We start from the raw sequence: 25090 nt of genomic DNA, 5'->3' as shown, positions 1-25090 counted from the left end.
GGTCATTTGGGGTCTGCTGAAAATCATTAATTGAGGAGCACATGTTGGTGTAATTTCTTAAAATCCCTATGCAGATGAGAGGAAAACACCACTTGTGCTTATTCACAGTAAATGTTTTTGCTCCTTTCCTTTCTGCATTTTTTTACTTGGTAGGGTTGGCTGGCAGTGTGTGCCTCAGCTTTGCCTATAAAGCTGTTATGGATGTTCATAGACTTTTTTTGTTTTTTGTTAAGTTTATTTATTAGTGTTACAAGTAGGCTTACTGCAATGAAGTTACTATGAAAATCCCCTAGTGGCCTCACTTGGGTGCCCGTTCGGATACACTGAGGGAGAATTTAGCATGGCCAGTGCACCTAACCAGCACATTTTTCAGACTGTGGGAGGAAACCCTCGTAGACACAGGGAGAACGTGTGAACTCCACACTAGACAGTGACCCAAGCTGGGAATTGAACGCGGGTCCCTGGCACTGAAATGTCACTCATTTTATTCACCCTCCCCCACTCCCGCCCCCGTAGAAAACTGTCCAATTTTCAGTTGTATTTGCTGAAATACTTCAAGGTCTTGTATATATGCAAGACGCTATGGTCACACGCCAAACCTTGGTGCATCACTTCATGTTGTCCAAACATTGGGAGTTGGAGTAATGCCCTGCTTTGTCAATAAGTTTAATTCTGGTTTATTCAAAAAAAATGAAGGGCACACCCTGGCGAAGAGAAGACCTAGATTTGTTTTCTTCATTCTCACTTCGCACTATTAAGGTAACGCCCAAACCGTTTTATATTGGTTTCCTGTGCAAAGATGGGGCTTCTAATCTAATCTAATCTCAAAATTAGGGTGGATTCTGAAGAATATTTTTGGTTCTTTAATCATTTCTTTGTGAAACAGACATTTATCTGAATTGAGCAGAAAATTAATTATACCTTTTTCAAAAAAAAATTAATATAAGTTTTTGTCCTTAAAATGACTCTGCTGTGATTTTTTAGGTTCTGTTCTCTAACATTGAGGAGATACTTGATGTGCATATGCTGTTCTTGGCAGCCCTTGAGGGTCGTTTACAACCAGAGCCACAACCTCAGCATGAACTTGGAAATATCTTCCTTCAGTTTGTGAGTACAGTTAGTTTGTGTTTTATTTGTGCTCTTTTGCTAATCCCATTTCCTGTCACTTGACTTCAGGCTCTTAAATTTGGCATCCTTTAACTTTAAACAGCTTTTCCTTTTTTCTCTGCCACCAATTTAGCTCCTTCATAGAGGTCTGCAAGCATTCGTCATTGGGGAAACAACTGGGAGGCTGCCCTGTTAATTCAACATCTGCGTTTGTGTAACATCTTGAGAATTCTTAAGATGTTCAAATTCAAGCCAACACACACATTGATGAGAAAATAATTTATTTTTCCTTGTTTAAAAAAATTATTGGGTAAAGCATATACTCTTTACAGCCTTGTAGACAGTCAGTCAGGCACCAACAGCTCGCTGGTATTCAACCTTGGTATTCAACCAACATTCTGCCAATGGTAGTTCTTTTCTCTGTATCTTAGGTACATCACAGCTATTTGTCATGTCTTGCCCCCAAAATACTGATTTGAGGTGAGATCAGTTAAGTCAGCACACATCCAAGATTGAACATGGGACCATCCTTGGTCAGTATGGATCAGGTGCATTTTTTTTTCTAACCCCACTGGTGCAGTGATTTCACCCCTACAGAGAAGCATCAGCAGCCTTGACCAGGAGCTTAGCAGGCAAACCCTATCCCCAACACTAAACCGAAGCTTGTGTCTCAGGTAGACGTGCAAGATCTCATTTCAATATTCGACAAAGGCAGATGTTCTCCTGGAATCTTGACCAACATTTATCCCTCGTGGAGTGCCAGTTTGCATACAGCAGTGAGATATTTTATCGAATAATGTGGTTTTAGTAACTTTGCTTGGTGGACGGAGGTAGGGCTGGATACTGAGAGGAGTCATGATGTGGAGATGCCGACGTTGAACTGCGGTAAACACAGTAAGAGTTTTAACAACACCTTTAACCTGGTGTTGTTAAAACTCTTACTGTACTGAGAGGAGCCCAGTCCTTTTCACTAACATGCTATGGGATCTTTTAAGTTTACATGAAAAGGTATATGGTGCCTTGGTTTAACATTCATTTGAAAGGTGGCACTTCCAACAAAATAGCCATCTTATTGCACTAGATTGTCAGTGTAGTTTGTGCTTGGGTCTGAACCCATGATCTTCTAACTCCAAGGCTACACATCCAAGAGTGATAACCAAATTACTCATGACATTAATCATCATGCCCAGGCTATTGATAATGTGACATGATTGCTGTGTGATCAGGCAATATATTTTCTTCAGGCTGGGAAAGAAGTTCTGATCAGTGTTTGAGATGAGACGTGGAGGTTATGCTTCAGTTATACAGGGCATTGGTGAGGCCACATCTGGAGTATTGTGTACAGTACTGGTCTCCTTATTTTAGGAGGATGTAAATGCATAGGAAGCAGTTCAGAGAAGGTTTATTAGACAAATACATGGACTGGGTGAGTTGTCTCATGAGGTAAGGTTGGACAGGTTAGGCTTGTATCTGCTGGAGTTGAGAAGACTAAGAGGCGACTTTGTTGAAACCTCTATGTTCTTGAGGGGTTTTGACAGAGTGAATATGGCAAGGACTTTTCCTCTTGTGGGCGAATCAAGAACTAGGGGTCCCCATTTAAGAATAAGGGGTCATCCATTTAAAACTGAGTTGAGGTGAAATCTTTCCACTCCGGCATGAGAGTCTTTGGAACACTCTTCCTAAAAAATGGATAGATCAGAGTCTTTGAATATTTTTAAAACAAAAGTGGTAGATTTCTGGTAAGCAAGGGGATGATAGGCTATGGGGTGAGGCGGGATGCAGATTTGAGATTACTATCAGATCAGCCATGATCTAATTAAATGGCAGAGTAGGCTTGAGGGGCTGAATGGCCTTTTCCTGCTCTGTTTGTTTGTAAAAGGCCTTTGCAGGAATTTAGTTTATTCTTCAAATTATGTTCCCTGCCAGTGAGAATTATGAATGGTATTTAGACTTACTATGGAAAGAAAGGGGAAGTGTGTCCGGGAAAGGATAGGGCTGGTGGTGTTGACGGTGGTATCTGAAGATTGATGGAGTTGGCTAGTGGGATATGATAGGGTGGCAGGTCCCTGGTGCAAATTTGGTCGGTGAAGGTCTCATTGGCAGCACTGGGGATTGGTCATGGAGCGGGACTGGTCAGGTGGCTCAGATAATGGGAGGGGGCAGGATCAGTGTGGGCATGATCTCGATAACTGGTGTCAAGGACTGGAACAGCCTTTCATTCTGTGCTGCCAGAGACAGGAATGAAAGTGGGGGGAGAGATGAATGGTGAATGCCTCCAATGGGCGCAGCTAGCAGATGGCAGCAACTCGTGACTCCAAATCTTAATCCTCCCAGTTGACTGGTCATGGCTGACAAGTGCTCCTGTGGTGTTGCCAAGGTTATTGTCTCTATGTAGAATTTTGTGGATAGTGGAGACAAGCGGAATAATGTTAGAGTGACACTTCAATCATGTGGCTCTCGACATCCTTGTTAAAGAACAATTCACAGTCATGTCTGAACTGGAAAAACGCTCATCTCTGTTCCTCCAGGATGTCCTTTACCCAGAAGGGGTGTGGTGAGAATGCCATATTTAGACTGAGGCCAAGTGGAGGGCTTAGCGCTGGCTTTGAGATAGAATGAATCCTGGAAAGGGCATGCTGACTGAATTCATCACTTCATTCATTCACACATTCACTTGTGTTGATGATGGAGGCTGCGGGCAACCTCGCCTTGGTAATGACATTCGTCCAGATGAGGAGAAAGAGGGCTCATCACCAGTTGGTGCAAGGGCCTAAGCAACAAAAGGCAGAAGGCCTGGATGCTCATGAATGTGGACCACTGAAGTACATTTAAAAACTGCTCCTAACTTGCATCACACCCCATTCCTCTATTAACCCTGTGCTGGGTGACTGCATTGGCTCACAGTTAAACAACACCTCTTTAAAATTCTCCTCCAGTTTTCAAACGCCAATTTCCATTCTTCTTTCTTATTTTCTCCAGCCCTACAGTCCTCTCTGCTCCGATTTTAATCATTTTGACACTAGCAGTTGAAGGACCATCAATATGCTAAACTCCAGAAATCCCTCCCTCAACCCTTCCACTTCTCGACCTCTTTTTGTTCCCCCCTTTAAGATGCTTCTGAAAAACCCTTTGGGCAACTTTTTGATCATCTGCCCGAGCATCTCCCGTGTGGCTCTGTGCAAAATTTTGTTTGTTGGCACTCCTGCCGTGGGACCATTTTACTCTGTTGAAGGCACTATGTGAAAATTGGGAGTGGTGGTTATCGTCTGAGATTGTTCAAGTTATGAAGATTGTAAAGTGTCTAATTGAGTGGCATTGTGGTTCGCACTGCTGCCTCTCAGCGCCAGGGACCTGCGTTCGATTCCCAGCTTGAGTCACTGTGTGGAATTTGCACATTCTCCCCGGGTGCTTCGGTTTCCTCCCACAGTCCAAAGATGTGTGGATTAGGCTGATTAGCCATGCTAAATTGCCCCTTAGTGTCAGGGGGACTAGCTAGGGTAAATTCATGGGGTTATGGATAGAGCCTGGGTGGGATTGTGGTCGGTGCAGACTCGATGGGCCAAATGGCCTCCTTCTGCACTGTCGGATTCTATGAAAGATGCGGTGCTATTTCTCGAGCTTCTGTTTGAGGTTCATTTGGACTGCATAGAAGGCGGAGGTGAGAGTGGACTTGGAGCGAAGAATTGAAGTGACCAACAAGGAACAGACTTCGGTTCATGTACATTTTTGTGGACTTACTCACCTTTTTCATACCTACCAGCCTCACACTCATCATAAATTGTTCAAAAAATAGGATTTGTAACTATTTGTCATGGGCTAAATGTTATTCATTAGATCTTCAAATATTGCAAGAATATATGTGTGTATTTTTAAATGAGTGTGTCACTGGGCTGAACTGGAGGGAGTGTGCACATATCCCTGCAATTTTGTGGCGAGACTGCATACCAGAGCTGGTGAGGTTCATGAATACTTGCAGTTCTGCTGAACTACTGAGTAGGATATTTTAAAATTGAAATATTTTTGAAGTATCTGTTTGGGACTGTACATGTGTGTCATTTGTAACTACAAAAACCTACTGCAGTGAGTTAAGTACACTTTACAAATAAATCAGATTTTGCCTTTGCTACTCCAGACCTGATGATAAAATTGAAACAGCTCGTCCTCCTTACTGCAGTCGTATGTATGATTAGTCAGCAAGCTTCTGAATGTGAAGTTTAAGTCATTTTTGAGTAAAACCTATGTAACTGACCCATCTCTCTTCCCTGTACTCAATCTTGGAGCTTATTTCAGTAAACATCTTGGGTTCCAGTGGCACCATGGTGACACAGTGGTTAGCACTGCTGTCTCACAGCGCCAGGGGACCTGGGTTCAATTCCAGCCTTGTGTGACTGTGTGGAGATTGCACGTTCTCTGTGTCTGTGTGGGTTTCCTCCGGGTGCTCCGGTTTCCTTCCACAGTGTAGGTGTGTAGGTTAGGTGGATTGGTCGTGGTAAATGTGCAGGGTTAGGGGATAGGGCCGGGTTGTGGGCCTGGGGAAGATGCTCTTTCAGAGAGTCAGTGCATACTCGATGGACCGAACAGCCTCCTTCTGCACTGTAGGGATTCTGTGATACTATAGAGAAGAGATTGTTGGATTTCAATAAACTCTGAAGTCAGCCGGGAGAGACATAAGTTTATATGTTCTTACTAAACCAGGGACCCAGGTTCGAATCCCGGCTTGGGTCACTGTGTGGAGTTTGCACATTCTCCCCATGTCTGCGTGGGTTTCCTCCGGGTGCTCCTGTTTCCTCTCTGTCTGAAAGACATGGACCGGAATTCTCCCAAAAAGATTTCTAAGTGTCGAATTTGTGAGAAAACTGGAGTAGTTCACTGTAGTTTTTTCAGTGGGACTTCAGAGAAGAATCTCCCACACTTTGTGCACTGCAGAGGCCACCAGAGTGAATACCATTTAACTAGGGGGTGGGGCCTATCCCCGCTGGAGAGGCTGAAATCAGCACACTGAGCGGGCCACTGCGCATGCGCCGATCTGTCAGCGCAGTGGCCCTGCACTGCCGGCCTCCCAATTGCTGGCCAGCTCGATTTGCTGGCCAACACCTGCCCCCACCTCCTCATCTCCCGATCACTGGCCTCCCTCCTTCCCCCACTGATCCAGACTGCACAGTGGCAGCCTCCATCTCTCGCCCGCTAGGCCCTGCCCCCTTGGCACTACCACATGCCCAATGGGCAGTGCCAGGGCGCAAGGCTGGTACTGTCATGGTACCAATGCCCAGGGGCACCCCCCCCCCCCCCGGTGCCCGACCCTCTTCACTCTAGCAGGGTCGGGCTGCCAGTTCCCCAAAAGTGTGGAGCTACTGTAGAAGCCACTGGAGTGAAATACTCCTGACGGTGGGGGAGAGGCTAACGGGCCTGGAGACTTCAGTCCAGGCCCGCTAATTAAATTTGAATCACGTGTAAAATAACATTTAAATGACTTCCGTGCCTCCCCGCCGATTTCTGGCGCAGCCAGATGCCACTGGAAATCTGGCGCTGGACGACTTATCGCGGCGAGAATACATGTGCGAATCCTGTGCTACGCACACTGTGAGATTCCACCGGCCCGCTGCGCTTAAAAAGTTAGCACAGTGGGATGGCAGAATCGTGGCCATGCTAAATTCTCCCTCAGTGTATCTGAACAGGCGCCGGAGTGTGGCGACTAGGGGACTTTCACAGTAACTTCATTGCAGTGTTAATGTAAGCCTACTTGTGACACTAATAAAAACTAAAATGTGTGTATACTATGCATTCTTAGACAAATTCACTGTGGAACTGTTTATAAAATAATTTGTTTTTGAGTTTCTTTTCCCCTTGGATAGTGAAGCAGCTTTCCATGAATTTGTTTTTGAAGAATTTAGATTTGAGATAAACAGTTTAAAATAGAACCACCGATTCAAGAATTGAAGGTGGGGCACCCAGCGTGAGACTATGGTCGGGATTTTCCAAACTTGCCAGTGGCGGACATGGATGTGGAGCAGATGGAATTGACTTTTGGCTGCTCTCCAAATTCTACCATTCTCTAGCACCACCCCGTGGTGATAGCTGCTGCTGGTGAGGCTGGAAACCACCCCCCTCCCCGCCCCCCTCCCCCTTGCCTCAATTTGCATCAAGATGTCACCTCATTTGAACAACCTTTTAATGGAATAAAATTTTCCAAACTGCCTTCTTGTGCACAAAAACACTCCCTTCCTGGTGGAACTGATATCCATATTGGTTCAATATTTAAAATGTGTTTGGTTACATTTTATTGGGATTGTGGATGGCTCATAGAAACCATTGAAACTCTACAGAGCAGAAGGAGGCCATTCAGCCCATCAAGTCTGCACCTGCAACAATTCCACTCAGGTCCTATCCCAGTGACCCCACATATATTTACCCCGGTAATCACTCTAACCTATACATTCCGGAACACTAAGGGGCAATTGAGCATGGCCAATCAACCTAACCATTGGACTGTGGGAGGAAACCGGAGCATCCGGAGGAAACCCACACAGACATGGGGAGATGTGCCAACTCCACTCAGACAATGGCCCAAGCCGGGAATCGAACCCAGGTCCTTGGAGCTGTGAGGCAGGAATGCTAACCACTGTGCCACCATGCCGCCTTGGGGAACATGTATTCTTGTGGTTGAATATGTCCAAGCATATAACTAGAAGCTGTGTGTCTTTGAGTTAAACTGGTTCTTTACCAAACTAAGTGAATTGGTTAATATGGTTTCCTCCTGGGAGCTGTAGTTGGCCATGATTTTGTGGTCAGCAGCAAAATAAAGGTGGTCGCTGCTGTCCTCCTCCTAGAAAGCTGTTCACAAAGCTCTAGTGATCTCTGTGGCATGGTTTCCCCCACCCTCCCCAATCTTCAGATTAAATCTGGTGCCGAGGCAGTAGCGATGTCAGATCCTGTTTTGAAGTATTTACACAAAACAAACTAGAAAACTAAATGGACGTTATATCCTTCATCCTCAATTCAAATTTTCAGATAGTGAGGGGTGGTATGGTGGCATAGTGGTTAGCACTGCTGCCTCACAGCGCCAGAGACCCGATTCAATTCCCAGCTTGCGTCACTGTCTGCGTGGAGTTTGCATGTTCTCCCTGTGTCTGTGCGGGTTTCCTCTGGGTGCTCCGGTTTCCTAAAGACATGCTGCTTAGGTACATTGGCCATGCTAAATTCTCCCTCAGTGTACCCGAACAGGCGCCAGAGTGTGGCGACTAGGTGATTTTCACAGTAACTTCATTGTAGTGTTAATGTGAGTCTACTTGTGGCACTAATAAATAAACTTAAACTAAATGATTCGGATTAAGATGGAAACTAGAACAAAAAGCTAAAAACACCAAACAAAAAATAGGAAATATGTATTTTTTACCACAATGGAGAAATTTGACATTCCATAAACCTAACTTTTCAGGGCCAGTCAGTATGTTTCGCAATAATTATTAATTCAGTATGTCATTTTAAAACCCAGTTACACTTCTTCCAGTAATTTTCTGGATGGTTTTGACAGTGAGGCTAACAGTGTGTGCGTGGGAGTTCTTGTCATTTCCATTGATTTAATTTCCATGACTTAGGTCCGTGGGGGTTGGGGTGGGATGGGTGCAGCAATAGTCTACTCTCTGGAGGAGTGTGGAAATCGCTGCCAGCAGCTTGTGGATCTTTGCATTATTCCGCATGTCTAAGCTCCCAAAGTTGCTGTCAGTTTCAATGGTGGTGTGATGGTGAACACTTAGCAGCTTGGCATAATTTCCCACAAAGTTCAGGTCGCCATGCCTTCAGACAACTCACTTAAATAGCACAGCTGTTTGATATGGCATGAATAGCGTGTCGTGTCACTTCCAGATTACTGCTGTCTTTTTAGCTCAATCGGCTGGCAAATTTTCACTTAACTTCTTGAGGTAACGACCCCTTTTATATCCTGCTTATCCAGGCTCGTATCGGCTTAAGCACACTGGCTCTGTCTCATGAACGGCAGACCCAGAATGTTCTCTGAAAGTACAGCAGCACTTGCATCCCCGTTTCCAATGCACTTATAAATGCAGGAGTTCTTAAAATCTGCCAATCCACAGGAGATATTGAATTTTAATCAGACTGAAAAAGCTTTTATGCAATCTAAAATATTCTCTGGAGTCCAGAAAAAAAATTGCAAAGTGGGGATAATTTTGAAAATCCGGTGTAAATGGTTTGTGAGCTACTGAATGCAAATGGTGCTTTGGAAAAGCAACTGAAACCTGATGCTTCATGTCAAGGTGGTCAAGAATTTTATTGCTTCAGAATTCTCTTGATGGGCTCTTTAGGTTGCACAGTGGTTAGCACTGCTGCATTCGGTTTCAGCCTTGGGTGACTGTCTGTGTGGAGTTTGCACATTCTCCCCGTGTCTGCGTGAGTTGCGTCTCACAGTCCAAAGAAGGCGCAATGGGCTACAAGATGAAGGCATTTAAAATCGCCGGCACCAATGCACCCCTCCCTGATGAGCTCAATGCATTCTATGCCAGTTTTGAGCAAGAGGTCTACGAGAGCACGCCCTCCGCCTCGGAGGTCACCATTGCAGGTGTCAGAGCAGCCTTCTTGAAGGTCAACCCATGGAAAGTAACTGGATGGGGTACTAACCTTTGTTATGAGCTGTTGCCCTCAAGAACAGGACTCTCTAACTGCATATAATGGTTTTCTTTCTAAAATATTCTATTTACCATTACTAACCCCAATAAGTTTTTCTCCGCTCGTGCATGCATTGTGTAAATTTAATATTAAGCTGGTTTAAAATTGTTGCACATAAACCATTTCTTTCATGCTGATGTGATCCTTGTGTTTGTGATTGTAGAAGGACCGATTTTGTGTCTATCAAGAATATTGCAGCAACCACGAAAAAGCCTTGAGACTTCTAATGGAATTGAACAAAATACCTGAAATACGGGCAATGCTTCTGGTAAGCTGCATGGCCTGTCCTCAAGTTCATGTGGAAGCGCATTTGTTTGTTTGAATATGATCTGTGCAATTGGTTTAAGTTGGGTTGCCTAATACAGTTACCCTTCCTTAGTTAGCCAGTGTATTGCTGTGAGCCTCGAATTCAGTAGCAAACCTTGCCTGGTCAGGAAAAAAAAAATTCCAATGTTTTTAATCCAGTTTCATGTGACATTGATAAAATATTTGAGTTTTATGTTAGTTGGAATTTTCTGACCATTCGTGGCCCATTGCTACTGCAAGCAAGGATGGAGAATTTGGTGCTTGGCCAAATCTTTGTTCACTGCAGTGGGTCCAGAGAATCCTGCTGGTGTGAACAGCTGGTAAATTCCAGCCATTATTTTTATAGCTATTTAGATCCTAAACCTAAGATTCATTTCCTATTTATTGTGTTGACATTGACACCTGTAGGAGGCATATAAAGACATTTCAAATTTTGGACACGTGACTCATTTAAACTCAAACTTTGGTTACAGTCTTGATGGAGAAAGGTTCAAATATGAGAATTCTAGAATGGAAAATTGCTTCTCAGATCCACATATTCATCTAAGGAGCCTGTTGTGGAAAGATATGTCTGTTTAAAATTGGTTGTGTGTGACTTACCAGTCTCAATTTCATTTTAGAATTGTATGGTACTGGGAGGGATGAAGACCACAGATATTCCATTGGAAGGCTATTTGTTAACTCCGATACAGAGAATCTGCAAATATCCGCTACTACTGAAGGTAAATCACTGGAATGAGGAAACTTACTGAACTGTGATACTTCTGTATTGTTTCTTCCAAAAGTTGGTGTGATATTGGCCGAAATCTTCCTTTCAACAGATTGCTTCCAGTTTGATCTAGCTGGATTTCCTCAAGAAAATCAAATTCACAATTTGAATGTCGTTGCGCGATGTATTTAATTATTACCTAAAACCTCCCCTTGTTTTTAAATTCATAAATGTCAGTCGGCTGGAAGAAATCATAGAAACCCTACAGTGCAGAAGGAGGCCATTCGGCCCATCGAGCCTGCACCGACCACAATCCCTCCCAGGCCCTACCCCCACATATTTACCCACTAATCCCTCTAACCTACGCATCTCAGGACTCTAAGGGGCAATTTTTAACCTGGCCAATCAACCTAACCCGCACATCTTTGGACTTTCTCCAAAGTTACAGACAAATTCTTTAAAGCTGTGATTCGATAGTTCATGAACATAGCAATTAAATGTTTACATAATATTGTCCATTATAATAATTTGACATAAACTGTTTAAGATGCAATGTTTGTGATCAAGAATTATGTGTCACATCCATGATTTCTGAGAATTTGTTTATTGATCTCCTTGAACATGGTATATGGGCAGTTCAGAACAAGCATGATCTTCAATTGAGGAAGCGTTAGAGAGCAGAGATTATTGGAGAAATTACCCTGTTTTTCTACAGATGTCATGTAATTACTAGAAACATTTTCCAGCCAGTCATAATTTTTCAGAAAAGGTAAAAGTCTGAATGCTGTCTTCAAGCTGGTATGCTTTTGCATGGGGAGAACCCCATTTTCATTAAACATTTAAAATCTGTTCTTTGACTCTAGCACCATAACACGGTACTAATTTTTATATCTGTGGTAACTTCAATGAAGCTGAATAGCTTATAGAAATCATTGTGTGTCTGATATTTAAAGATGGCCCAGTAACTGCAGCACTATCATGGTGGCACAGTGGTTAGCACTGCTGCCTCACAGTGCTAGAGATCCGGATTCGATTCCCGGCTTGGGTGACTGTGTGGAGTTTACACGTTCTCCCCGTGTCTGCGTGGGTTTCCTCCGGGTGCTCCGATTTCCGCCCACAGTCTGAAAGATGTGTAGGTTAGGTGAATCGGCCATGCTAAATTCTCCCTCAGTGTACCCCGAAAAGGCGCCGGAGTGTAGCGACAAGGGGATTTTCACAGTAACTTCGTTGCAGTTACAAGCCTACTTGTGACTAATAAATAAACTTTATAATCCCAGTCACTGCACTGCACCAATGATATTGAGGCATTAAATTGATGAAGACAAGGAAAACTAAGCCGGGAAGTAACTAAACCAGCTGGATAATCGTTAGATGGAGTTGTTGGAAATTGTGTGCTGTGGAGAATAAAGGCGTGGGAGATATCATTCAGCTATTCCATACTCTTGAATGTGTTTATAAATTGAATTCCAATAATGGATGCAAGATTGGTACGAACTCTAGAATAAGGGAATTAAGCTTAATGCATGGACAATGTCACAATTTTGCATCAAGTAGTTAAAACCATTTCTGTTGAGGTTAATTGTGTGGAAAATTTTGAACAAGGAGTAGGTGGGAGCAGCTGATTTGCGAGGCGTTAGATTTGGGGTTAGATCAACTGCAGACTTTTTTTCTGGTCCTCTGCTTGCCATATACCACAGAGGAAGGAGGCTGTTTATAATATTCGCAAAAATGTCTAAAAACTGCTCAGAGTGATTAGCCTTTCATAAGAAAGGCGCCAATAATGTGGTGTGCCAAAAGAGAATAATGAAAAAAATCCTGCTGCTTCTCATGGGTTATCCTTAATTTTCTGTTCCAATATCTCTTAATTGCATTCTCTAACCAGATAATGTCTTCATTAGGGAGCACTTCATATTTTCCCAGTTGACAATGCAACAAAAATAGGAATTGTGAGATTGACATTAAATGGTCTTGTTTGAGTGCGTAGCGTTGGATCAGAGGCCTCCAGTAAGATCCAGAACCGGAGCAAATTGTCCTTCAGCCAGTTGTATTCCAAAACCTACAAGAACTCAAACATTTCTGGTTTGTTCTCTTTTGACTAGATGCTTTTGAAATAAAACTTGTAGCATGTTAAAATATACTTTTTCATCTTGCAACCATTTTTTATCTAAGGCAGAGGAAATGAAACAGAAAATTAGCTGGAAATCAGCAGAAGTAAAGTTGTGGTTGATAATTGCCATGGAATTTGAGGGAATTTTCATTCAACTTTAATCAGAAAAAGTACTTAAAACAAACCATCCCTTTTATCGGGGTGGCAGTATTGACACATGAGTCCCATTTAAATGTTCATGTTTCAAGTATTTCGGTTTCTGAGGCGGCATTGAAGTTTGAGACGTAGCTTTCTACGTTTACAGGAGTTGCTAAAACGGACCCCCAAAAAGCACAGCGATAACCCGGCAGTGGAAAAGGCCTTGCAAGCAATGAAAGCCGTGTGCACCAATATTAATGAAACAAAGAGGCAGATGGAGAAACTGGAAGCGTTGGAGCATTTGCAGTCGTCAATTGAAGGATGGGAGGTACGATTTGAAAGGCTGAGGAAATGACGGGTTTTGCCTCCTTGTTTTTATTTGAAATGTTCAACAGTGCGTTTTCGAATAGCGCATTCTTATTCTGATGTGATGCAAGAAATGTTTTCACTTTCCTAAATCCATCCACAAAAGGCCATTTTGAGAAACCCCCCCTCTGTTCTATAATGGTGCTATTGACTACATTTTGAAACGATTCCTCACAGGTGCACTAGATTAAAACTCTGCCATGAGGTTGACAGAACAGATGTTTCTTTGTACATTGACGTTTGCTGGTGGAATCCTCCTTGTGCGTCCAGCCCCTGCTGTTTCACCAAACCTAGGCAAAATTTGCTATTAGCCTAACGTTTGTACCTACAATATAAACACTTGTACCAGATAAATTTAACAACAATCTTTCCAATTAAAACACTTTTTTGGGAGAGAAATAACCTCATTCCAGTTGTGCGTTATTGTGCATCTGGTCAACAATCCTGTCCATTCGAGAAACACCACTGTATGATGGGCTGAGAAGTGCTATTAATCTTAAATCGTGTGGCAGCTTAAAATAACCAAACTTTATGCTGTGAAATGCACTTGTCATTCTTGTATGACAGTCATTTCTGATGTGATATCTATTCCGTTGTGAATGTTTCTCTTGTTAAAATGAAGAACATTGCTGTTTCAGCGAATGCTTTGCATCGGTAGCAGCTGCACAGATGATGTAACTTTCTGACTGAAGGAAGTGCCTTTTCTGTTGCCTTGATTGAATGCAGGACAGCAAAATGCCTTGCTGAGCATTTTGAGGTAGACCGAAGATGATTAGTCGCACAGCTAATTTATTTTATTATTTTAACAGAGAGCTGTTAGTCTCTTCATTTATTCCTTCGCTTGTAAGCCTAAATCCTTACTTAGCAGCCTATTGCTTCCCCAAAAATGTCCATATGTGACCATCGTGTAGTTTGAGATGGTGGATTGTGTGTCCCAGTCTCCCTTTTTCCCCCATCCTGGAGAATTGTTCAATTGTAAAATGCCAAAATGAGTAAGTGAATGTTTTGAAAGAGAAACTATGTAATAGCAATAAAAAGAAAAAGTTCTGCATGAACTGTGCTAATTTCCATCCACCAAGTTGATTTTATCAGATTTATTCAGCTAATTTTGTCTGCCTATGCAACAACTGTCATTTATAAAGTGTCTTTAAGATAGTGAAATATCTTGAGGCACTTTGCAGGAAGCATTGACAAACAAGTTTTGAGATCACCCTGGCAGAGCATTGGACTGGTTGTTAAGATACCCCCCCTCCTATGTCTGTACCCTTTTTTCCAACAACCAAAGACTAGCTGAAGGCAAGTGCTTCCTTAAAAAAAATCATTCTCCAGCTTCTACCATGCTTATACAAGGTGATCACCATAGAATGATAAGCATCACAGTTAAGAGTTCTGTTCCCTCTACAGTGATAGAAACTTGGTCAAAGTGGTTAACCTTAAGAACTGTCTTCAAGGAATAGCGATGGTTTGAAATGTGGACGATATTCAAAGTTAAGGAACTAGCCAACAATCACTACCTGTATTTATACAGAAACGTTGATGTGGCATGGTGCTTCAGAGGTCTGTATCAAACAAAATGAAGCTGAAGGACCAATAAAAATATTTGCAGAAGAGGCCAGAATTGGAGAAGTGCATGATCTTGCAAGCTTGTGGGCTGAAGGGTACAGATTGTAGAGAGGAAGGGAGAGGCAGTGAGGGATTTGCAAGAGAGGATGAGAATTTTAAAATCAAGATGTTGGGAAATGTGGAGCCACTGCCAGAAAGAATGATGGGTAAAGGGGACATGGTACAAGTTAAGAAATGGCCAACAGAATTTTAGATGAGCTTAACTTCGCAAAACATCATAAAATCAGTGTGGGTTAATGCTGGCTTTTATCACCTCACTTATGGGGAAATATTTGTGACATTTATGTACTTTTATCGTAACTTCAAATGATAGCTTACTGTGTGTAAAGTTATTGACAAAGCACTGGCAATATATTTCATGTTTATTAAACTGCAGGAGGTCTCATTGCTTACTGCTCTCATGTATGTAACTGTGGTAGACAATATGGATTATTGTCAGTGGCTCTTCCACCTAACTGTATTGTACAAGTCGGGGCTGTGGTTCGGACTTTTAGACAGCTACGGTATACAATGCCCTATTATCTGTTTACCCTTACTCACAGTAAGAGTTTTAACAACACCAGGTTAAAGTCCAACAGGTTTATTTGGTAGCAAAATCATTAGCTTTCGGAGCGCTGCTCCTTCGTCAGATGGAGTGGATATCTGCAGATATCCACTCCATCTGACGAAGGAGCAGCGCTCCGAAAGCTAATGGCATTTGCTACCAAATAAACCTGTCGGACCGTAACCTGGTGTTGTTAAAACTCTTACAGTGTTTACCCCAGTCCAACGCCGGCATCTCCACATCACGACCACCCTTACTCACTGCAGAGCATTTGAAAGTGAGTAAGAACAGAATATTATTGGCAGAATAACTAGTAGTTTAAGTCATCTAAATTTTGTTCTGGTGTTGGTCATAAAGTTTGCAACCTTTATTCAGGGAAAAATGAGGATCTTGCAACTTTGCCACTTTCTTCCCCATCTTCTAAATATACAACATGCAAGTGTTCAGCTGTGATGGGTGGTTGAGAATATTTGGCTGTGTACTTCCTTATCTGCTGTGAAAAGACATTTTGAGTGGACATTAGTGCAAGAAATAAGAGCATGTAGCCAATAATCAGGCAATTTTACTTGTAGCTTTTTAGCTGCAGATCCCATTAATCTCCTTGTACTTGGAATATGTACATGAGCTAGTATAACTTGTATACCATTATGCATAATGCAGGATGTTTCTATTTTTGTTTGCCAGGGTTCAAATTTGACAGATATATGCACAGAGCTGCTGCAACAAGGACCTTTGTTGAAGATCTCAGCCGGAAATATTCAGGAACGAGTGTTCTTTTTGTTTGATAATTTGCTGGTGTACTGCAAAAGAAAGTCTAGGTATGTCATGATTTGGATCTGCGAAGTGGCATCCTATGAAGAGTTATAGAAATTTGCTGACTGTCAGCCTCTTAATGAAATTAACTCTGTCGCAGTTGCATACTCAAAACTCTGGGTTTCAGTACTTCTAACATTCACCCCATCTCTCTCTCTGTCTGTGAAATTCGATGACTAATGGCAGTCAACCTGAGAGAACACATCATGCTCTCAGCAGAACGTGTATATTATGTACCCTCCCAATCTGGAGGCGTTTATTTTAAGGAGAAGTGAATGTAGTCAGTTGTGGGATCCATGGTCATGAAGTGCATGATTATTGTTGCAGTAAAACTGATGGACGTGAAAGGCAGTCTTGTGTTTTTTTTTTGTCCTTGGGTGTGATTCACTGTAATTTCACTGGGGAAGGGAACAGTCGGTTTCAAGCGACCTTACCATTTACAGAAAGGGCTTGGATTTGGAAATGAAAAGTAGTGACTTCCCTCCAGTTTCTGCAATGCTGATGTGGCATTTGTTCTAAATCTGTTCAAGATCAGCTGATCATTCTCCGCCAAAGGCTGTGCCTGCAGGAACATTGCTGCAGATTGCTCACTGGAATTTTTTTTATTAGTTACTTTCTGGATACTTTATAAAGTATGGATACGTTGCCCGCAGCAATCTGATGGATGCATTTTTTTTCAATGTACCAAGCGGCAAAATGCAGGAACAGTTAGACGGACTTGTCAAGAACCAAATGTTGGTCAGGGCCTGCATTGATGTTGTGACTGTTGACACATTAAACATGATGAGGAATTGCTGACATTGTACTTTTATAATGCTAAATTCGACACTGATGCCTAACAGACACAATGAGATATGTGAACATAATGTGCATGCGCTACACAAGATTTTTAATGTATAGTAATGTGAGAGCAGGTGATTGGAGAGAGTTTCTTGTTAAATTCCAGAATGGCTAACGTTACTGGTGATGCCCTGCATTTTTAAAAAAATTCTTGTTACATAGAATCCTCACAGTGCAGAAGGAGGCCACATAGCCCATTGAGTCTGCACTGACTCTCCGACAGAGCATCCCACCCAGGCCCCATCCCCACAACCCCACATATTTACCATGGGTAATCCACCTAACCTGCGCATCTTTGGACTGTGGGAGGAAACTGGAGCACCCAGAGGAAACTCACACAGAGACACTGGGAGAGCGTGCAAACTCCACACAGTCCCCCAAGGCCGGAATTGAACCCAGGTCCCTGTGAGGCAGCAGTGCTAACCATTGTGCCACATACTTGGTGCTGAGTTTGATTGTCTTAATGGAGATGAGAGACAGATTGTTGATTTATCAGTTCAAACAAAGCCAAGATATTGTGTTATCAGTTGTGGCTTTGGGTTTTTAAATTCCCCTTATCTTCAGTCTTGAAAGTTCTAATTTTCAGTTGCTCAATTTGTCCTGAATTTGAAGCAAGTCTGGAAGAAAAGAACCAAAATGGGAAATTTTGCCCACTTTCGCTCCTAAGGCAGCTTTGTCTCTCCACTCCTGATTGTCTGTTTTCTCTCCATGTCCCTGAACGCACTTACTTCCCCAGTTAAATATTTATCTCACTTCTAAGTGAGTGGACTTCACATCCTGGAAAGCATAGCTGTATCATTGTCATCCTTTGTGTGATGATGATCTTGAGGGCTAGATTTAAGGCATGATTAAGCTTTGCAATTTATAATATTAGAAATGCTTATTTTTTTCTCTGCTCAGGGTTGCTGGTAAGAAGTCAACCAAACGCACCAAGTCTATAAATGGTGCCCAGTACATTTTCCGTGGAAGAATTAACACTGAGGTGATGGAAGTGGAGAATGTTGAAGATGGAACAGGTATGTTTCCTCTTGTTGGAGAGTCTAAAACTAGGGATCACTGTTTAAAACTATGGGTGTCACTCATTTAAGTCAGCGATGAGGACAGTAGTGAGTTATTGGAACTCTCTTCCTCAAAAGGTGGTGGAAGCAGGGTCTTTGAATATTTTTAAGGCAGGAGATAGATTCTCAATAACAAGGAGGCAAAGCGTTATCGGGGGTAGGCAGGAATGTAGATTTGGGGTTGTAATCAGATCAGCCATGATTTTATTGAATAGTGAAGCAAGCTCAAGGGACCGAGGAGTCTACTTATGCTCCTAATTTGTATGTTCATAATTTACCACCAATTTGCTGTTCTGTTGTTGCCTCCTTGATAACCTGAAGGTGGTGATGATTGCTAGCTGGAATAAGGTTCCATGAATGTTAGTTGTCTTTTGCTACCTTACCCAATTTGACCTTTTTCCAAATAGCTTGAGTGGCAGACTCTGTGACTAGAGAGAGCTTCAATCCTACCTAATACTTGCCTCACTTGATGCCCGCACACAAACGTACATAAACACGTGCACAAACGCATGTACATGCATGCATAAACGCACATATATGCATGTACACGTGCGCACAAATGCATACACACACTATATGTGTACATGCACACACAAATGCACACACAACACTTGTACACGCACGCATACAATGTGTACACACACAATGTGCGTGCACACACGCAGACTTGCACATGCAACAAGGGCTTGATGATGGCATTGGATGCAACAATTTGAAACCGTGCATCATTTCTCGGCTGTAAAATTTCTGACCTTCCTGATCATAAATCTTTACTTTGCACCATGATGCAGAAAATGAGGTTGCAATTCCTTCCTGTTCCTGTCCTAAAGGTCACTGACAATCCTCGGGGCTGGTTGCGAGGGGACACAAATTTTCAATGTACTTTTTCAATTTTCAAGTTATGCGCTGGAGAAGCTGACTCAGTAACAATAAAATGTGCCTGTTTCGCATGTGCTAAGTGAGGTTTTTCCACCCAACACTGGTGTAGTTTGATGTTCCGGTGTAGTTTGATGTTCCAGTGCAGATACTGAAGATTAATCACTGTACCGATCCTACAATTTAAAACTGTAGTGCTCCTCTTTATGGGAGGCAAGGGATTTCTTCAATGTGGTATGGCTCACTGTTCATGTTACTTATTTTACACTGATTAGAAAAGCAATTCCCTTCCCCCTCAGCTACCATTAATTGATTAAAGACTTGCTTGGTTTTTAAAAATCAAGCCTCTCTTCTTGCTATTTATAGCAGCAAGATGAACAAATAATTGAAGTTGTAGTCAGCTATGGGAAGTTTAAAGATTGAACTTGGATTTCTTTCCTTTCAAGTTCAGACCTGATTTCTCGGAACTTGTTCAGCTAATAAATTAAATTACCTTTGTAGTTCAACTGTTTGTTAGTGGAGGTAATTTAACTGCTAAACTGATTTAAATTCTTTTTATAATATTTTAAAAGATGTTCTGGTCAAAGGGTGCAAAAGGTTTTGTTGCTTTCCGAATGATTTCTTGATCAGCAACTGTGGGCAAGGCAAGCAGCAAACTCTGAGCTCAGTTGCTGAAGACTCAGGTGATAGCCACTTACTGCATGAGTTTTCCATCCATTTTTATGGGTTAGTTGTTTTTCCTTCGTGATTTGCATCCTTGCACTTAGGTGCCTTCTAAAGGTTGGGCGGCACAGTGGTTAGCACTGCTGTCTCACAGCGCCAGGGACCTGGGTTCGATTCCCGGCTTGGGTCACTGTCTGTGTGGAGTTTGCACGTTCTCCCTGTGTCTGCGTGGGTTTCCTCCGGGTGCTCCGGTTTCCTCCCACAGTCCAAAGATGTGCAGATTAGGTGAATTGGCCATGCTAAATTCTCCCTCAGTGTACCCGAACTGGAGCTGGAATGTGGCCACTAGGGGATTTTCACTAACTTCATTGCAGTGTTAATGTAAGCCTATTTGTGACGAATAAATAAACTTTTAAAAGTTAAACTTTAAGTTTGTGAATGAGAGCCTGCATTCAAAATTGAGTCGATTCTAGGTCACTTTAGCCAAGTTGGGGTTCAAGCTGTATTTTGCTTGAGAAATAGCATTCAATTAATGGTCAAGTTTATTTTTTTCCTTACCTAATTTAGTTGCCAAATAGCCCATTGCAGATGACCGAGTCCAGTCACAAACGAATTTCAAGCAGTTTTTCTAACTTTGTTAGACTCTGCGTAAAACCTGAAGAACTAAAAGATGAGATGAGTGGTGCATAAGCCAAAAAAGTGAAGGGTGGGTTTCCACCTGTCTTACTGACCAGTTTCTGACCTTGGAAAACTTCGGTTAGAGCTTTTCTATTGATGCTGGGAAGCCAGCTGTGGAGACTGGGGCTGGGGGAGAAGGCAAAGATGCTGCCACTGTTTGCAAGTTCATCTGATGGAGAGTATGTGGGCTTGTGATGTGCTTTTGACGGTATGGTTCTGCTAATAAATGGCCTGTAGTTGGCAGTTGTTGATTCTAATGGACATCTGTCACAGTAAGTGTATGATGTTACATGACTATTTTTGAACCCTTTGAAATTCACGGTAATCTCTGAACATGAAGTTCTACACATTTTTGCCAAATGTAATCAGGACACATCTCCTACCTTTCAGGTTTGGTTGCTATAATTTGCAGGCGGGCAGCAGGCAAAATCATCCTTTTAAAAAGTTTTCGAAGGGGTGGAGAGTGCTACCAGCAGCTGCATTCGTGAAAAGATCTTTAATGCATGTAGAAAAGTTACTGCACATTTCGAACACAAAAAAAAGGTTCACAGTAGGTCAGAGCAGCTGGTGTCTTATTTGTTGGCACAACATGAGAAACTGGGAGATGGAAAGTGGCACTGGAACTGGTGATGGGATTAATCAGTGGAATTTTAGGTCCTGCCCGCCACGGGAATTGTAGTGTGCGGAACCTGGACCGTGCGAAGATACGTTGACCTCAGGCGGGATTTTCTGGTCTCGGGGTGAGTGCAACTGGAAAATCCCGCCCATAGTCTCTGCTGTCACTTCCAGCAAAATATTTGGTGGTGCAGATCAGTCGTGATCTCATTAAATGGTGGAACAGACTCAATGGGCTGAATGGCCTATTTCTGCTCCTACATCTAATGATCTGCTACAGTAGCTGAAGATAATTGGCAACAAAGCCACTTGCACAGGCAGCAGAATCCCTGCTTAAGTGTGTGTTTGTATTGAAAAAAAAATGACATTTCATGGTTATATTCTAATGTTCCATAACCAGCTCTGTCCATTGTTTGCAGCTGATTACCATAGCAACGGCTACACTGTGACAAATGGTTGGAAGATCCACAATACAGCTAAAAATAAATGGTTTGTCCTAATGGCCAAGACTGCTGAGGAGAAACAGAAATGGCTGGACGCAATTCTGAAGGAACGGGAGCAGAGGGAGAGTGAGTCATTTCTAATGGTCATTTAATGTTTTACAGAAGGGCAGAATTGTCAATCCTGTCCCCCTACATAGACCAATTATGAATGGTTGGTAGATGACATGCATAACTCATTTTCTTGTGATTTGAGCCAGCTTTTTGAAGTACTTGAAGAGCTTGGATCTAGATGTTCATTTAAAGCTCTTCTGTTCAAATTCCTTAGTGAATACAAATCTTTCCAAGCAGGTTGAGGTTAAACAGCTTTCGAATACACTTTTGCTGTGATGTATTGCAACCTTTTTCAAAGATTAGGTCATCAGCTAAGTATTTTTTTGAGGATTGTGTAGAGTCGTAACAGGTCTTTGAGAAATGTGTCTCAGACTTACGCACATCTTTACTGTTCTTCGGTGTGTAAGAGCTTTGGATGTTCTTATATTTCAGTTATAGGTTACAGGTGATGGGTGAGATTTTTAATGAATATTTCTCCTCAGTGTTTACTGCAGAGACTATCCTGGGTGCTAAAGAAATAAAGGAAACAAGTGGTGATGTCTTGGGCCACATGCATATCACTAGGGAGGAGGTATCTGCAGCCTTAAGAACAAAGCACATTAAGCACATTAAGGTGGATAAATCCCCTGGGTCTGATCAAGTGCATCCTCGGATCTTGTGGGAGGCTAGGGAAGAAGTTGCAGAGGCCTTTGAGGAGATATTTGCTTCATCTCTTTCCACTGGTGAAGTTCCAGATGACTGGAGGGTGGCTAATGTTGTTCTGTTGTTTAAGGAGGGTCGCAAAGACAAGCCAGGGAATTACAAGTCGGTGAGCCTGACATCAGTGATGGATAAGTTACTGGAGGGGATTCTGAAGATCTGCCAACATTTGGATAGTCAAGGTCTGATTAGGGATAGTTAGCACAGCTTTATTCGTGGGAAGTCATGCCTGACGAATCTGAGTTTTTTGAAGAGGTAATCAAGAGGAGGGATGAGGGGAGGGCATTAGATGTTGTTTATATGGACTTTAGCAAGGCCTTTAACAAGGTCCTGCATGGCAGGCTAATCTGGAAGGTTAGATCGCATGAGATCCAGGGAGAGCTTGTAAGTTGGATTCAAAATTGGCTCAATGGTAGGAAGCAAAAGGTGATGGTCGAAGGTTGTTTGTCAGACTGGAGGCCTGTGACTAGTGGAGTGCCTCGGGTCAGTGTTGGGTTGGGACTCTTGTTATTCGTTATTTATATAAATGATTTGAATGTGAATGTACAAGGCATGGTTAGTAAGTTTGCAGATGATACAAAATTCGGAGTTATCGTTGATAGCGAAGAAGGTTATCAAAAATTCCAGGGTGATCTTGATCAGTGAGGGAAGTGGGCCGAGGATTGGCAAATTGATTTCAATACAGATAAGTGTAAGGTGTTGCATTTTGGAAAGTCAAACCAGGGAATGGTAGGGTCCTCAGGAATGTTGAGGAGCAGAGGGACTGAGGAATACAAGCACATAGTTCATTGAAAATGATGTCACAGGTAGACAGAGTGGTGAAGAAGGCGTTTAGCACACTGGCCTTCATCAGTCAGGGCATTGACTATAGGAGTTGGGACATTATGTTGTGGTTATATGATTCGTTGGTAAGGCTGCACTTGGAGTTATTGTGCACAGTTTTGGTCACCCTGTTATTGGAAAAACATTGATAAACTGGAAAGAGTGCAGAGAAGATTTATGAGGAAGTTGCTGGGGCCAGTGGGCCTGAGTTATCGGGAGCAGTTGGCTACGCTCAGGCTTTATTCCTTGTAACATAGGAGAACGAGTGGTGACCTTATTGAAGTGTATAAAATCATAAGGGACATAGACAGGATGAACACAGTCTTTTTTCCCAGGGTAGGGGAATTGAAAACTTGAGGGCATGGGTTTAAGATGAGAGGGAAAAGATTTAAAAGGGACCTGAGGGGCAACTTCTTCACGCAGAGGGTGTTGCGTATATGGAATGAGCTGCCAGGGAAGGTGGTTGAGCAGATACAATATTTAATAAGCATTTGGATAAGTGCATGGATGGGAAAGGATTAGAGGGATATGGGCCAAATGCAGGCAATTGAGACTAGCTGGGAGGGCACCATGGTCAGCATGGACTGGTTGGACCCAAGGGTTTGTTTCTGTGCTGTATTGCTCTATGACTCTATAGAACTGTGATAGGAATATGTGTTGGCCTCGCTGACTCATGGATTTCTGTTGTACCTCTCCTACCTGGCTGCCCTCATTTCAGACCTCATCACAGCCTTTAGGACAAAAATTAGCAATGTCAGCAGGCATAAAGTTACAGGACAGTGGTACAAGCCATAGCATTTGGTGCTCACTGATGCCTGGCCATTTGTTGCCCTTTAAATGACGTTGTCAGAATTTTGGCGTTCAGGGCCAATAAAATCTCTGAACATGAAGCTCTCTGCAAATGTAATCAGGACACATCTCCTACCTTTCAGGTTTGGTTGCTATAATTTGCTTATGGGCAGCAGGCAAAATTATGGTTTTTAAAGGCTTTTGAAAGGGTGGAGAGTGCCACTAGCAGCTGCAATTGTGAAAAGACCTTGAATGCATGTAGGAAAGTTACTGCACATTTCGAGCGTAGAAAAGATTCACAGTCGATCAGAGCAGCTGGTGTCTCATTGTTGGCACAACATGAGAAACTGGGAGATGGAAAGTGGCAGTGGAACTGGCAATGGGATACAGATCTTCTCTATCAGTGGTAGACTTTGTCCATTGCTGTAGCTGATAGATGTTGTAATAAGCCTTTGGAGAATAACAGCATGACATCACTCGAGGGAAGTGTGTCATGTGATTCACTTTGGCCAGGAGCAGACACAGCTGTGCTGCTGATATCTTCAAGTCTTCTATCCATGTATACATGTTTTTATGTGTTTTAAATCAATGAACTTAGAACTTGTTTACACCATCCCTTATTCGAGATTAGTGCCTTTATATAATCACAAAAAAATGACACTGTGTTCTGCTGTGATCAAACAATATGGCAGCAAAATTAATTTCAGGTATGAAATGGTAAATAGTCTTGGATCGGGCTACATGGCGTGAGAAGTTGTTTTGCTCAGACTGCAAGGATTCACAGTGTTGGGGAGTGTTGATATTGTAGCAGGGTGACTGTACGGAAAAGGTTTGATGACACAGGTTGGGATATTGCTCAACTAAAGAGCTGGGAAGCAGAAGGATCCCTCTTGGTGAGTGGGAGAGTGCATTGAGAGGACCAACACCAGGTTAGCTTAGTCGGGAAGGGTGAGAGACCAAGGTACGGGCTTAATTGATACTAATTGAGGGAGAGGCAAACAAACAAGTCATGCAGTTAGAATGGCCAGAGTTTCCACCACAAACAGCGACAGCAACACTCATTCCCAGGTACGATAGGAGAAGGAAGGTCAAAGGGATCATGTC

General features: G+C 42.6%; 1 protein-coding gene across 1 annotated transcript in view; it reads left to right on the top strand.

Moving 5' to 3' along the window:
* prex1 (phosphatidylinositol-3,4,5-trisphosphate-dependent Rac exchange factor 1) overlaps positions 1–25090 on the top strand; it is a 204203-nt gene that overhangs the window by 61930 nt on the left and 117183 nt on the right. The window contains exons 3-9 of the mRNA XM_078236543.1: positions 985–1107; positions 9950–10054; positions 10713–10814; positions 13213–13374; positions 16264–16397; positions 18133–18248; positions 21542–21691. Of these exons, the coding sequence (XP_078092669.1) occupies positions 985–1107; positions 9950–10054; positions 10713–10814; positions 13213–13374; positions 16264–16397; positions 18133–18248; positions 21542–21691 (892 nt within the window). The remainder of the gene's footprint in view (positions 1–984; positions 1108–9949; positions 10055–10712; positions 10815–13212; positions 13375–16263; positions 16398–18132; positions 18249–21541; positions 21692–25090) is intronic.

Source organism: Mustelus asterias, chromosome 20 (assembly GCF_964213995.1).
Source record: "Mustelus asterias chromosome 20, sMusAst1.hap1.1, whole genome shotgun sequence".
NCBI classification, from domain to species: domain Eukaryota; kingdom Metazoa; phylum Chordata; class Chondrichthyes; order Carcharhiniformes; family Triakidae; genus Mustelus; species Mustelus asterias.
Note: the sequence above shows the minus strand (reverse complement) of the source record. Positions and strands in the feature narration are given on the sequence as shown.